The sequence below is a fragment of the Dendropsophus ebraccatus genome, chromosome 1 (genome assembly GCF_027789765.1).
Source record: "Dendropsophus ebraccatus isolate aDenEbr1 chromosome 1, aDenEbr1.pat, whole genome shotgun sequence".
NCBI classification, from domain to species: domain Eukaryota; kingdom Metazoa; phylum Chordata; class Amphibia; order Anura; family Hylidae; genus Dendropsophus; species Dendropsophus ebraccatus.
In genome coordinates, this window is record NC_091454.1 from 14,989,019 (window position 1) to 15,003,629 (window position 14,611).

The 14,611-nt window shown below is 47.3% G+C and overlaps 1 protein-coding gene across 4 annotated transcripts in view; it reads right to left on the reverse strand.

The window, feature by feature from the left end:
* The window catches only part of PRR5 (proline rich 5), a 78,873-nt gene that overhangs the window by 32,978 nt on the left and 31,284 nt on the right, over positions 1 to 14,611 (reverse strand). For 2 of the 4 annotated variants that reach the window (XM_069967902.1, XM_069967899.1), the window contains exon 3: positions 9,619 to 9,732. The exons of 1 other annotated variant lie outside the window; for it this stretch is intronic. In XM_069967902.1, the coding sequence (XP_069824003.1) occupies positions 9,619 to 9,722 (104 nt within the window). In that variant the 5' untranslated portion in view covers positions 9,723 to 9,732. Of the gene's footprint in view, positions 1 to 9,618; positions 10,042 to 14,611 lie in introns of those variants that run through there. One more of the 4 variants, XM_069967893.1, reaches the window with a different exon arrangement.

Genomic DNA, 14,611 nt, shown 5'->3' on the forward strand with positions numbered 1-14,611 from the left:
CTCCCACCCTGGAGCTCAGCCCCCTTCTCACTCACCAACGTGTAGGAGAGGACCAGGAACGTGCAACCAGCGAGACGTATGGGAGCATGCGGCCAGCGGGGCGTACGGCAGATGACGCGCGACAGAACAGCACTGGCTCTGAAGGTCCACAAGGGGATTAGGTGAGTAGGTAGCGGGGGAGTAGCGCGGGGGGGGGGGGGGAGGTAGTGGCCTTGCTTTCGGGAGGTGCCTTAGTTTAGGGTGGGGGTGCCTTATTTTTAGGGGGATGTCTTACTTTAGTCTAGTTGGTAGGATAGTGGGGGCTGTTATTTTCGAGGATACGCGGTATTACACTGTACCATGAACAGAGAAAGGTGCCTGGATAGAAAAGGTTAACAGAAGGTCCTGTCCGCACAGAGCACAATGCGATACGAGAAGTGAATAATTCAGCTTTAACCTTTGAAATCTTACACCATCTCTTCCCACCATCCAGGACCTGATTAGTTTCTATTGATGAAATCCAACAAATCCCTCAGCCGGAGACCATTAATACAAACCTCAGCCTTGTGATCAAAGTTTGTTTCCTTTGGACAATTGGATTAGAACGATAGCCAAGGAGATTCGGACGGTAAAATCATAATGTTCTCGTTCCCTGGCAATGAATGGGAGTAAGTGAGAGATCAATTGCCAGGATGTGGTCAATGGCCGAGGTGGACTGACAGATATTTAGGCCCGGGGGGTGGTGGAAATGGTGATTTTACTACACTCAGCTTCAGTCAGATGTACTAAGAAAGTTATCCTCTATGTTCCCTGCCCCTGCTCTATAACCAGCTGATTGGTGATGGACCCCCACCGATCACGAGAACACTGCCCCCTATAGACAAGAATATGAATCTGAGCAGGTTACATAATTTAAAGGGGCCACTTTATAGTAAAATAGTTCAGTGTACAGTATTAGTAAGTGTACTCACTGTATATAGTCATAAGAGAAACAGATCACTGATCTCAGGAAGACCAGCCAAACTACAACACTGCCGGCTGCTAGTGAAAGCGCTCAATGCAGTGAAGTCCTAGGTGCATTGCCCCCTGGGAAACATGAATATGCAAAAGAAGAGTCCGTGGAGCCTCATCAAAGAGTCTCGAAACACAGGACTAGCCAGATATCCCTCCGGGAAGGACCCAGCCAAGGGGCAGCTCCTGTAAGGAAACCACCAAATCCACCATATTAAGTGGCCCTATAAGTCGATGTAATGACAAGGGAAAAACCAAGGCCAGGTATCCATCCACATACAGCTGTTTCGGGGTGTTGCCCCTCATCAGCGTGGAGCAGGATTCTGGCTAGGTGGGAGCAATGCCTAGTAGAGCCATAAGAGAAACAGATCACTGATCTCAGGGAGACCAGCCAAACGATAACACTGCCGGCTGCTAGTGAAAGCGCTCAATGCAGTGAAGTCCTAGGTGCTTCCCGGAGGGATATATGGCTAGTCCTGTGTTTCGAGACTCTTTGATGAGGCTCCACGGGCTCTTCTTTTGCATATTCATGTTTCCGAGGGGGCAATGCACCTAGGACTTCACTGCATTAAGCGCTTTCACTAGCAGCCGGCAGTGTTGTAGTTTGGCTGGTCTCCCTGAGATCAGTGATCTGTTTCTCTTATGGCTCTACTAGGCATTGCTCTCACCTAGCCAGAATCCTGCTCCTCACTGATGAGGGGCAACACCCCGAAACAGCTGTATGTGGATGGAACCTGGCCTTGGTTTATCCCTTGTCATTACATTGACTTATAGGGCCACTTAATATGGTGGTTTTGGTCACATGCTCCTCCATGTCGGCCATCTTATGGAGAGACTCACCGTAGACCAGGAGAGCACAGTCTGGAGGAGGGGAGTCTGATTTTAGCGCCATGAGGTACACAGGGAGCTGCTGTCAGTATATACAGTAAGTACACAGGGAGCTGCTGTCAGTATATACAGTAAGTACACAGGGAGCTGCTGTCAGTATATACAGTGAGTACACAGGGAGCTGCTGTCAGTATATACAGTGAGTACAGGGAGCTGCTGTCAGTATATACAGTGAGTACACAGGGAGCTGCTGTCAGTATATACAGTGAGTACACAGGGAGCTGCTGTCAGTATATACAGTGAGTACACAGGGAGCTGCTGTCAGTATATACAGTGAGGACACAGGGAGCTGCTTTCAGTATATATAGTGAGTACACAGGGAGCTGCTGTCAGTATATACAGTGAGTACACAGGGAGCTGCTGTCAGTATATACAGTGAGTACAGTTACTAATACTTTACACTGAGCCATTTTACTATAAAGTGGCCGACCCCTTTAAGCTATTTGTTTCTCAGTCCTCAGTTCTGGTTCTGCATGTTGGGTGTACTGGTTCTGCATGTTGGGTGTACTGGTTCTGCATGTTGGGTGTACTGGTTCTGCATTTTGGGTGTACTAACCACTGAGCCTGTTGTTTTAGGAATTTATTTGCATCTTCCTTATGAATCACTTACATACGCAATTACATAATTGAAACCGTCAGTTCTAATGGTGCAGTGATAGACGACTATGGTGAATCAAACAGAAAATGTCAGAGAATCCTGGCAGCCTCGTAATACGGGGATTATTGAATCATTGGCGGCCTGTTAACCCTCGCTACTCCTCAGAGAACCAGCAACACCACCAGCAAGACCTACATTTAACAATTAATTGGTGTCAAAAAGTTATATAGACTTCTATTAAAAAATCTCCAGTCTTCCAGTACTTATCAGCTGCTGTATGTCCTTCAGGAAGTGGTGTATTCTTTTCAGTCTGACACTGTGCTCTCTGCTGCCACCTCTGTCCATGTCAGGAACTGTCCAGAGTAGTCGAAAATCCCCCTAGAAAACCTCTCCTGCTCTGGACAGTTCCTGACATGGACAGAGGTGGCAGCAGAGAGCACTGTGTCAGGCTGGAAAGAATACACCACTTCCTGCAGGACATACAGCAGCTGATATGTAGTGGAGGGCTTGAAATTTTTAGTAGATGTAAATTACAAATCTCTGTCACTTTCTGGCATCAGTTGATCTGAAACATTGAAACATTTTTTTTTTTTGTGAACTACCCCTTTAAGTGCTGGGAGGTTATATGGCTGCCTACTAAGATGAACAGGCAAAGGAAATTATTGAACATTAAAGAGAAAATTTACAAAAAATTGTCCAACTGTCGATAAAAGTGCAGTATTTTGAGAACACTGGACTCTTAAAGGGGTATTCTCATCTCTTAAAATCATGGCCTATGCCATTGCTTTATAATTGGTGGTGGTCTGACCTCTGTGACCCCCTATTCAGCGTCTCCTCATCACTTGTAACCAAGCTGTAGAAATTTTTTATATCATATTTTTGCAACTAATGCTCTGCCTGGTACATGTACTCTATGGGGGAGATTTATCAACCATGGTGTAAAGTGAAACTGGCTCAGTTGCCCCTAGCAACCAATCAGATTCCACCTTTCATTCCTCACAGACTCTTTGGAAAATGAAAGGTGGAATCTGATTGGTTGCTAGGGGCAACTGAGCCAGTTTCACTTCACACCATGTTTCATAAACCTCCCCCTACGTGTTTCAGCTACGACTGGGTTACAGCCCTGGAAGGGGGGACGTAGCCTGCAGTATCCAGCCTTTCCGCAATCTTAAGAAAACAGCTTCTCTACATGTATGGATTAACTCATAAAACCTGTAAGTTCAGCTCCTTAATCAAGTCTGGAGAGTCTGACATTGCTCCCGGCCAGATACACCGCAGATAGAAGCCCCAGTATAAGGGAATGACTTGCTGCTCTGTTTGTAGGAAGGGGGGGGGGGGGGGGGCAGCTTCGCGTCCAGTCCCAGCAACGTGTTTTGTAGGGACATTTATAAGTAAGACAATAGAGGTCAAATTAGAAAAAATTGAACATGTAGGACGTGAAGGCCTGTACAAACTGCCGATGGGAGAGTATGGAGGACTGTATATGGTGCTGGTGGGAGAGTATGGAGGACTGTATATAGTGCTGGTGGGAGAGTATGGAGGACTGTACATAGTGCTGATGGGAAAGTATGGAGGACTGTATATAGTGCCGATGGGAGGGCATGGAGAACTGTACATAGTGCCAATGGGAGTGCATGGGGGACTGTACATAGTGCCGATGGGAGGGCATGGGGGACTGTACATAGTGCCGATGGGAGGGCATGGGGGACTGTACATAGTGCCGATGGGAGGGCATGGGGGACTGTACATAGTGCCGATTGGTGTGCATGAGGGACTGTACATGGTGCCAATGGGGGTGCACGAGAGACTGTACATGGTGCCGATGGGGGTGTAAGGAGGACTGTACATAATGCCAATGGGGGTGCATGAGGGTCTGTGCATAGTGCAATGGGAGTGCATTAAGGCATGGAGGTATTTACAGATTTTACACTTCTCGCCTACTGGAATAACAAGGGTCAGAGAGGATGCAACGCCAAAAGGAACCTGCGGATAAACCAAGGTCCTGCATGGTCCTCCACCTACTGGTTAAGGGTCACCACCAGCTATTGGACATTTCTAATCCTGGGATATTCCATACAAGCCTACAATAGAAATATCCCTTTAAGCCCTCGATTGTTGTGGACAGTCAGCACCAGGGGCACTAAAGGTAACCATGCTGCCCGAATCATCAGTCATCTGGGTGGTGAATTCAGCCCGCCATGCTGTCCTTGAATGATAGATCTCTTCCAATATCCAATCAGGCAGAATACCTCTAAGACTCCAGTTCTGGGGGCTATACCAGTAGGTGGGAGTGATTGTTGGATAGGGTTATCTTCTGTGCTGCATACGCTGAATGTGACACCTATTAACTTACTGTACAAAATGAACGTTGTTTCATCGTCCGCTGAGCGCCGCAGCCACTTGTCTCAGTAACAGGGGGGGTAAATGACTGGAAGCGACTGTCTCCCAGTGATAAGGCGGCCGGTCGGCCCTGAAAATCCCACTGACTAATGATGAAAGTCGCCAATCCAGCTGGTGGTGCGGAAAGCTCCCCTCCACTTCACAGTCTCCTCCATGAACAGAAAACTAATTACATTTCGCAGGATTACAGTGTTTTACATTCCACAGAATCACCTCAACCGTGAGAAGGCGCCGCCACCATGTGAGATAAAACCCAGAGCCCCCATCTTATTAAAGGGCTTCTGCCAGACAAAAACTGATGGGGGTAAGGGGGGATCAAGACTAGACCCTATCACAAGATCCCGCTCTCTCTCTCTATGGGGGAGATTTATCAAACATGGTGTAAAGTGAAACTGGCTCAGTTGCCCCTAGCAACCAATCAGATTCCACCTTTTATTTTCCAAAGAGTCTGTGAGGAATGAAAGGTGGAATCTGATTGGTTGCTAGGGGCAACTGAGCCAGTTCCACTTTACACCATGTTTGATAAATCTCCCCCTATATATGTATACATATCTTTGTCCCCAGTTTGGTGGCCCTATAGACAATGACAGAAGCACTAGCGGTCAACGCCATTCACTCCAGAGACAATGTTTGTCCACTTTCTAGGGATCAGTCAGACCCCCGTTGATCTGCTTGTTACCCCTACCCTAGGAAAAGATGGGAATATCACATAAAATACCGAGTCATCGGACATGGTGTCCTATCTCAGGGTAGAATAAACTAGTGACAGAGAAGCTGAACAGAATGATGTATCACTTACATTGTTCTGTGCAGCTGATCCAGAGATCTCCTACTGAATAACATGGACAATAAGCAGTCCTATCCATTATGTGCATGTGCCCAGTAGTCCTGGATATTCATGAGAAGCAGAAATCTCCGCCCACTAGCTGCTGATTGGCAGTTATCTATCCATGCTTTGTATAGGTAGTCAACTGTCAATCAGCAGATGCTGGGCAGGGGGTGTGGAAAGAATCTTATTCTCCTGAATATTAGGAGAACGGCTGAACAGAATGATGTAAGTAATACACCAATCTGTTCAGCATTTCTATCACTAGTTTATGCTGCCCTTACTTAAGGCAGCATAAACCTAGTGACAGATTCCCTTTAAGCTCCACCCCCATCTGCAACTTCCCCCGACCATACATTCTGTCTAGAGATGAGCGAACCTGCCGAGGTTCGGGTTCTTATGAACCTGAATTCTCGGCGTCTGATTCCCGCTGTCTGCCCGCTCTGTGAAGAGGGTGGATATAGCCGGAGGACCGCCTGGAAAACTGGGATACAGCCATAGCCATAGGCTATATCCCAGTTTTCCAGGCGGTCCTCCGGCTGTATCCACCCTCTTCACGAAGCGGCCAGACAGCGGGAATCAGACGCCGAGAGTTCAGGTTCATACAAACCCGAACCTCGGCAGCTTCGCTCATCTCTAATTCTGTCTTGGCTCAGCCCATTAGATTATGTAGGACGGTGGTCACTGATTTTAGTTTTCAGGTTGTTGCATAACTACAACTCCTAGTTGGGAGTAGTCATTTTAAACAACTGGCTAGCCACAAGGCAGAGACAACTGAGATAGTGGCCTAGCTCCTTTAAAGTCAAAGGGGATGTTGTCTATATATCTTGGAAATATGGAAATGCATTGTGTCTTGGGCCTGTCCATTAGGTTATATAGGACAGTGATCACTGACTTGTAATTTCTCCAATAGTTGCAAAACTATTGGAGTAGTAGTTTTATTTGTTTGGAGCAGTAGTTTTGGACAACTGAGTGAGATAGATTAAAGTCAATGGGGATGTCGTCAATATACCTTGGAAATATTTGAGACAAAAGGGTATAGAAATAGAAGAGGACAGGCTAAACGTTAAAGTGTCATGGCGTCCTGATGAAGATCCATGCACTTCATGGTGAAGGTGTCACATGTCCTTATAACATTAAGAATAGAGCTCTTGGAATCACTCGAAATGGGCACTTATGGCTCTGTTTAAGGGATGATACTGCAAACATTGGCATGTATGACATATCAGCTATAGTACGAGGGGGTTGGGGATAACTATTTCACAATGGACACATTAGTATAATAACAGAGTGAGTGCTGCAAGGCTATAATTCTACCGGAGTGTCACAGCCATACATCTGTCATAGATAAGTGGTCTAGTCTTGGTTTATGTCCTCCAGACAATGGCATCTTATATCAGCTGCAACAAATGGGGCTCAGCCACAATGTATGTATAGTGTATACAGCAGCTGCTCACCCAACATGACCCTGTCTGGGTATCTCTATGCTATGCCTGATATGTAAAGGAATCATCCATCTGCAGTCATACAATATACCCCACACCGCATCCAACGCAACAGTGCAGCAGATGCATATACATGTACAGTAAACCGGTGTCACACTCCTCTCCTCTATACCATCACTACAAACCACACATCAAAATGCAAAGCAACCCTCCCTGCCGCCTTCCAGACAGAACACCATGACCACTACTCCCATCTGTGCTAGGGGGCTGTGGTAGCTGCCGGCTGCTGCCAAGTCTCACTGGCATCTATTACCGGAGCCTCTAGCCACTGTTAAATAAATACCGCCATATACACACAAAAACAGATGGGAAAGCAAATATATGGGAAGCAGAGCTGAGTTTGTCATTTGGCATAACTCAATGTGAGACAATAGTGGCCTATGGATGGCAGACAGAAGGCCTGGCTCACAGGAAGGACACAACTCAGAGCTGACATTCCCAGCTCTGCTACATCACTGCACCTATTTGTCGCACTAATGTTCTTAGTACCGTGAGGTCTCATTGGGTGTGAAGGGGAAGGGTTTATAGATAAAGAAGGGCAAATAGGACTATTAAGTTGCACTTTGCTCCATAGTTTCGTGTGTGACGGAGTCCGTTGACACTACTCTGTGCGTATGGCTATTACAATGTGTGAGGCTGAACTTTGACATTGGGATTGGTACAGGCCTGTAGGTAATCCTGGCCAAGGCACGGCGATCACAATAAAGGTCAGGGAACTGGTTCAACTACAACCTTTCATGAGTTTACTTAAAGGGGATGTCTATAGTCCTTATCCTGCATGGGGCCACATTTATTAGATAGATCTGAGAGCTGATGGAAACAGCACCTCCAACTCTGGACCCAGTGAGACCAATCTAATTCTGTCTGTCTCATCTATCTATCTATCTATCTATCTATCTATCTATCTATCTATCTCCTATCTATCTATCTATCTATCTATCTATCTATCTATCTATCTATCTCCTATCTATCTATCTATCTATCTATCTATCTATCTATCTATCTATATCATATCTATCTATCTTGCTATTATCTATCTATCTATCTATCTATCTATCTATCTATCTATCTATCTTCTATCTATCTCCTATCTATCTATCTATCTATCTTGCTATTATCTATCTATCTTCTATCTATCTATCTATCTATCTATCTATATCATATCTATCTATCTTGCTATTATCTATCTATCTATCTATCTATCTATCTATCTTCTATCTATCTATCTATCTATCTATCTATCTATCTATCTTCTATTTATCTATCTATCTATCTATCTTCTATCTATCTATCTATATCATATCTATCTATCTTGCTATTATCTATCTATCTATCTCCTATCTATCTATCTATCTATCTATCTATCTATCTATCTATCTATCTATCTCCTATCTATCTATCTATCTATCTATCTATCTATCTATCTATCTATCTATCTACCTATATCATATCTATCTATCTTGCTATTATCTATCTATCTATCTATCTTCTATTTATCTATCTATCTATCTATCTATCTATCTATCTATCTATCCATCTATCTCCTATCTATCTATCTATCTATCATCTATCTATCTATCTATCTCCTATCTATCTATCTATCTATCTATCTATCTATCTTCTATTTATCTATCTATCTATCTATCTATCTATCTATCTATCTCATATCTATCTATCTATCTCCTATCTATCTATCTCCTATATATTATCTATCTCCTATCTATCATCTATCTATCTATCTATCTATCTATCTATCTATCTATCTATCTATCTATCTCCAATCTATCTATCTATCTATCTATTTATCTGTACATCATCTATCACCTATCTCCTATCATCTATCTCCTATCTATCTATCTATCTATCTATCTATCTATCTATCTATCTATCTATCTATCTATCTCCTATCTATCTATCTATCTATCTATCTATCTATCTATCTATCTATCTATCTATCAACTGTGTAGCATCAACCAGTCACATAAATATAACATAATATTAATATAATATAACATAATAATCCTTCATTTTTAACAAATGTCCATCCCTTTATTGGAGCTACTTTCCACAATACACCAGACAATTGCTTAAAAAACAATTACCTATGGCCGTATTTCCACATTTGCGGTCGCAAATGGGGTCAAACCCCACACCTCCGTTTCCCCCCCATTGGCTTTTTGGAAAGAAATGGAGGGAGTGGTTTACACCGCGTCCGGAACGCAAAGTGATGTGGACCTACGAGGAGGACCAAGCCAACGCTCCTCCATCCAAATTGGATCTAGACCCCAGACCACCCTAGACCTATCTCCTCTGGGATTTTGAATGGATCACTCCAGGTTTCCAATACTCCTATCCGCTTCAGGAATTGCCCTCGTCCCATAGAAGACATAAGGTATGGTATAGGGTCTTACCTGTTCCAGGTGGCGTTGGACCCGGCTCGCTTCTGCTGCGTCCCTCGCTCATCCAAGGCTGCCTGCTCTCTCTTGCCCAGGTCACTGAGGCTGGGCGAACTCATGAATTTCGACCTGCGGAGAGTCCTCATGGTCAACGAGAGTCTGAGCATTCGCTAATGACAGATTATCCTGCGAGCTCCCACGCTTTGCATAGAAAAAAAAAAGGGGGCAAGACAAGATGTCTTAACACAGCCCAGCAGATGACAGTACGGCATAGCACAGCTGCATAGCTCCTCTCCTAAGCATTGTGTCCCACCCAACTCCTTCCAGTTATCCAAAGAATGACAGATGTCACATGTACTAATGTCCTGTGCAACATAAGGGCCCCCGGAGCACTGGGGCCAAGGTGTGACTCCAGCCCCTGCAGCCTCCTATAGTTACGCCCCTTGTCTGAACACTTTCGAGTGTCTTCGGAGTTCCTGACTTCTTAACAACTTTTTTTTTTTTTTTTAAAGTGACGGAAGCTCAAAAAAGAGGAAGAAGAAAAAGTTTCTCAGCCAGAGAGGAGGAGAGAACGAAGATGTGGGAAGACTCACAAAGTGCACAGAGCTCGGCTTCTTCATAGAGAATCAACATTAGTCAGTCAAGACAATAGATGGAGGAGAAAAGTCTGGGGGGAAGCAGGAGAGGGGGGGTGGATGTAATCGGGGAAAGGAGCCCCAGATTCTGTCCCGCAGCCCTGGAATTTACATCTCAATGGGAATATACACTGCGAGGGAGCGGGCTGGATTAACCTGCTCTATCCCGGGAGGGGAGAGAAGTCACCAGGAAATAAAAAAAATACTTCAGTCATCTTTTCTCTTAAAGGGGACATCAACTATGTAAAGTTATCTGATCGTTGGGGGTTCGACTGCTGGGACCCCAACTGATCATGAGAATAGAAGTCTCTTGTCTCCGGTGGACGAACCACTCCTTTCAAACACGATTAACGACTTACGATAAACGATCGCTAACAAGATTGTTTATCGTTAATCTGAAATCGTTCACCATATTACACAGAACGGTAAATGTTAGTTACGATCGTTATTGCGATCGTTACTATGATCGTTTACTTCTTCTGATCCCAGCAAAACAATGGACAATGTGCAATTACACTGAACGATTAGTGAACAAATGCGGAAATTGAGAGAACGAACGTGGAGTTACAGCGAACGATTAACGATAATTTGATGTTCAGATCTAAAGGCCCTATTCCACGGAACGGTTGCGGCCGTTACGGCCGATAACCGTCCCATGGAATAAGAAGGCAACAATCAGCCGACATCGTTCATGTCGGCTGATCGTTGAAGTCGTTTGTCTTTCAACAAGTTGAAAGACAAATGACTTATATAGCAATGATCTGCTGCCGTCGCTCTGTGGAATAGGAGCGTCGGCAGTAGACCGCCGCTATATCCTATGGGCTGTCCGGACGATCAGCGATCACCCGGGCAGCCCCCCGCAGCTCCCCCCGGCTCTTACTGGTCTCACCCGCTCGCTGCTTCCGCGTGGTGTAGCGGCAGCAGTGAGCGGGGAACGAGAAGCAAACGAGCGCTGACAGCTCCTCACTGTCGGCCCGTGTAATAGGGCCTTAAATCAACGATCAACGACACATGAATGATTTTACGATAGTTGCCTGCAATTACACAGAATGATTATCGTTTAAATTCGAACGATTTAACGTTTTTTCGCACGATAATCGCCCCGTGTAATACAGGGCTCCAGATGGCGACCAAAATGGTCGCCAATGCGACTGACTTTTTGCAAATGGCGCCCAGATTTATTAATCTGGGCGCCATTTGCGACTGGCCCCGGCGGCGGCGCGCTGTCTCTTTAAGATGCGCGGCTGATGCGCAGCTGCCGGGGGTGTCCCGTCCTATCCCCGGCAGCGCGGCGCATCAGTGAGCTGCCTGGGGCCCTGACTTCCGGCACAGGAAGCGCACGTCAGAGACGCTTCCTGTGTCAGAAGTCACAGCCCCGGCGTACAGGAGCTCACTGACGCGCCGCGCTGCCGGGGATAGGACGGGACACCCCCGGCAGCTGCGCATCAGCCGGGGACAGCGCCTGAAGAACAAGAGGATCGCCGGGGGAGCGGGTTGTCAGGTGAGTTTGTGTGTTTGTTTTTTTTTAAATATTGCTTAGCATGGGGGGAAGAGAAGGGGGGGCATCTATAATGGGGGGAGAAGAGGGGCCATCTTCAAGGGGGGGAGAGGGGGCCATCTATAAGGGGGGGAGAAGAGGGGGCATCTATAATGGGGGGGGGGGGAGAGGGGCATCTATAAGGTGAGGGGGTATCTATAAGGGGGGGAGAAGAGGGGGCATCTATAATGGGGGGGAGAAGAGGGGGTATCTATAATGGGGGGAGAAGAGGGGGCATCTATAATGGGGGGGAGAAGAGGGGGTATCTATAATGGGGGGAGAAGAGGGGGCATCTATAATGGGGGGGAGAAGAGGGGGTATCTATAATGGGGGGAGAAGAGGGGGCATCTATAATGGGGGGGAGAAGAGGGGGTATCTATAATGGGGGGAGAAGAGGGGGCATCTATAATGGGGGGAGAAGAGGGGGTATCTATAATGGGGGGAGAAGAGGGGGTATCTATAATGGGGGGGAGAAGAGAGGGTATCTATAATGGGGGGGAGAAGAGGGGGTATCTATAATGGGGGGAGAAGAGGGGGTATCTATAATGGGGGGGAGAAGAGGGGGTATCTATAATGGGGGGGAGGAGGGGGCATCTATAATGGGGGGGAGGAGGGGGCATCTATAATGGGGGGGAGGAGGGGGCATCTATAATGGGGGGGGGAGAGGGGGCATCTATAATGGGGGGGGGAGAGGGGGCATCTATAAGGTGAGGGGGAATCTATAAGGGGGGGAGAAGAGGGGGCATCTATAATGGGGGGGGGGGAAGAGGGGGTATCTATAAGGGGGGGAGAAGAGGGGGTATCTATAATGGGGGGGAGAAGAGGGGGTATCTATAATGGGGGGGAGAAGAGGGGGTATCTATAATGGGGGGGAGGAGGGGGCATCTATACTGGGGGGGAGGAGGGGGCATCTATAAGGGGGGTAGAGGGGGTCATCTATAAGGGGAGGGGGCCATCTATAAGGGGAGGGGGCCATCTATAAGGGGAGGGGGCCATCTATAAGTGTAGGGCAAACTGGCTGCAGACACTGGGAGATATATGCACAATTATTATTATCAGGGCCCCTCAGGTGTCTGTATTGTAGGGGGTCCCTTGCATTAGTCACTAGGTGAGAGATATATCTATCTATATACACATCTTGTGGGGGGTCACTATGGCTGCAGTCATAAGTCTAGCTCAGTATGTATAGACTGTTGCAAGCTTTTAAAGGGAACCTGTCACCCCCCGTGACGGGGTGACAGGCTCCCAACCCCCCGTTAGAGCCCCCTATACTCACCTCATCGCACCGGGTCCCGCTTCTGAAGATGGTCGGGTCACGGAGATCTCAGCCGCTGCAGCCCGACGCGCACACTGAGAGATGAGTCCAACACCCATAGAGAATGACGGAGCGCTGGACTCTCCCGTCATTCTCTATGAGCGTTGGACTCATCTCTCAGTGTGCGCGCCGGGCTGCAGCGGCTGAGATCTCCGTGACCCGACCATCTTCAGAAGCGGGACCCGGCGCCATGAGGTGAATATAGGGGGCTCTAACGGGGGGTTGGGAGCCTGTCACCCCGGCACGGGGGTCGACAGGTTCCCTTTAAGTTCAAGTTCAGAAGAGTAAGCCTCATTAAAAGGCTAGCCAAGTGAAGCTGAAGTACTGAGTCAGACTGTATATGGTTGTCAAGTTGCAAGTTTCCATGTTGAACATTTTCAAACTAAGAAAAGAAAGAATCTAAAGGAGGAGGAGGAGGATGCTGCTGCGGCCTCTGCACACAGTAAGTCCCATTTAACATAACATTAATTTTACATGGTTTAAAATGTTGGCGACCAAATATTCTATTTGGCGCCTAAATTTTTCAGGTTAGGAGCCAATGGCTCCTAGGTAAATTTTTTAGTCTGGAGCCCTGTAATAGGACCCTTACAGGTCCCTAGCAAGTGAATGCTTGACCAATGCACCACACATGTATCACACAGCACGAAGATCCAAGGAAAGCGAGCGGAGAACGAGGAGGAAGCGAGCGCTGAGGTGACAGGTCGGCACTGGCTTCCCCCTCGTTTCCCGCGCCATTACACACACCGACAGTGAGCAGGGAACAGTGGAAGGGGGCGTCCGAAAGATCCTTAGACCGTTTAGACTGCCCATTGAAGTCAGCATTGGTCTGCTGTTGGTAAGTTCTATTACACGGAGAGAGCGCTGCAGACCATCGCTGCACAAATCGTGGCCTTTCAATTTGTGCTATTACACTATTAGGCTATGTTCACACATTGTATGACACCGGCCGTTCTGTGACCAGGCTGTGTCACAGAACAGCCGGTGTCAGATAAGATCATCCCGGCCGGTACTGCAGTGGTCTTGGTGGTTCTGATGCGGGCCCATTAGTGTGCGCCTGCTTCAGACCTCCCCCTGCACACAATGGAGCGTGCGGCCGGAGCCGCGCTTCATTGTGTGCACTGACAGGTTCTCTGCGGCCGCTATTCAATGAATAGTGGCCGCAGAAAACTGACGTCAGTTTTTTGCGGAGCCGCTAGAGATCCTGGCCGGATTGTATACTATGGGGGGGATTTCCAAAGACCAGTCTTATATAAGGCCCCCCCCCTCTTAGTGAATCCGACCGGCCAGGCGCCCAAATCGGCACCCGGCGTACCAAAGCTGCACCTGGTTCCAGCAGGTGTAGATTTGCGTCATGATTTGCGCCTGCGAGTAGGCGTAAATCATGATAAATGAGGTGCGGGAGGAGGCCACGCCTCTTCCCCGCCTCATCACGCCCCCGTAAGCTCCGCCAGCCCACCCATCGGGCGAGGGGGTGTACGGAAGGCGTACGCCACGGAGAAGTGGCGAGTCTGCACCTCCTCC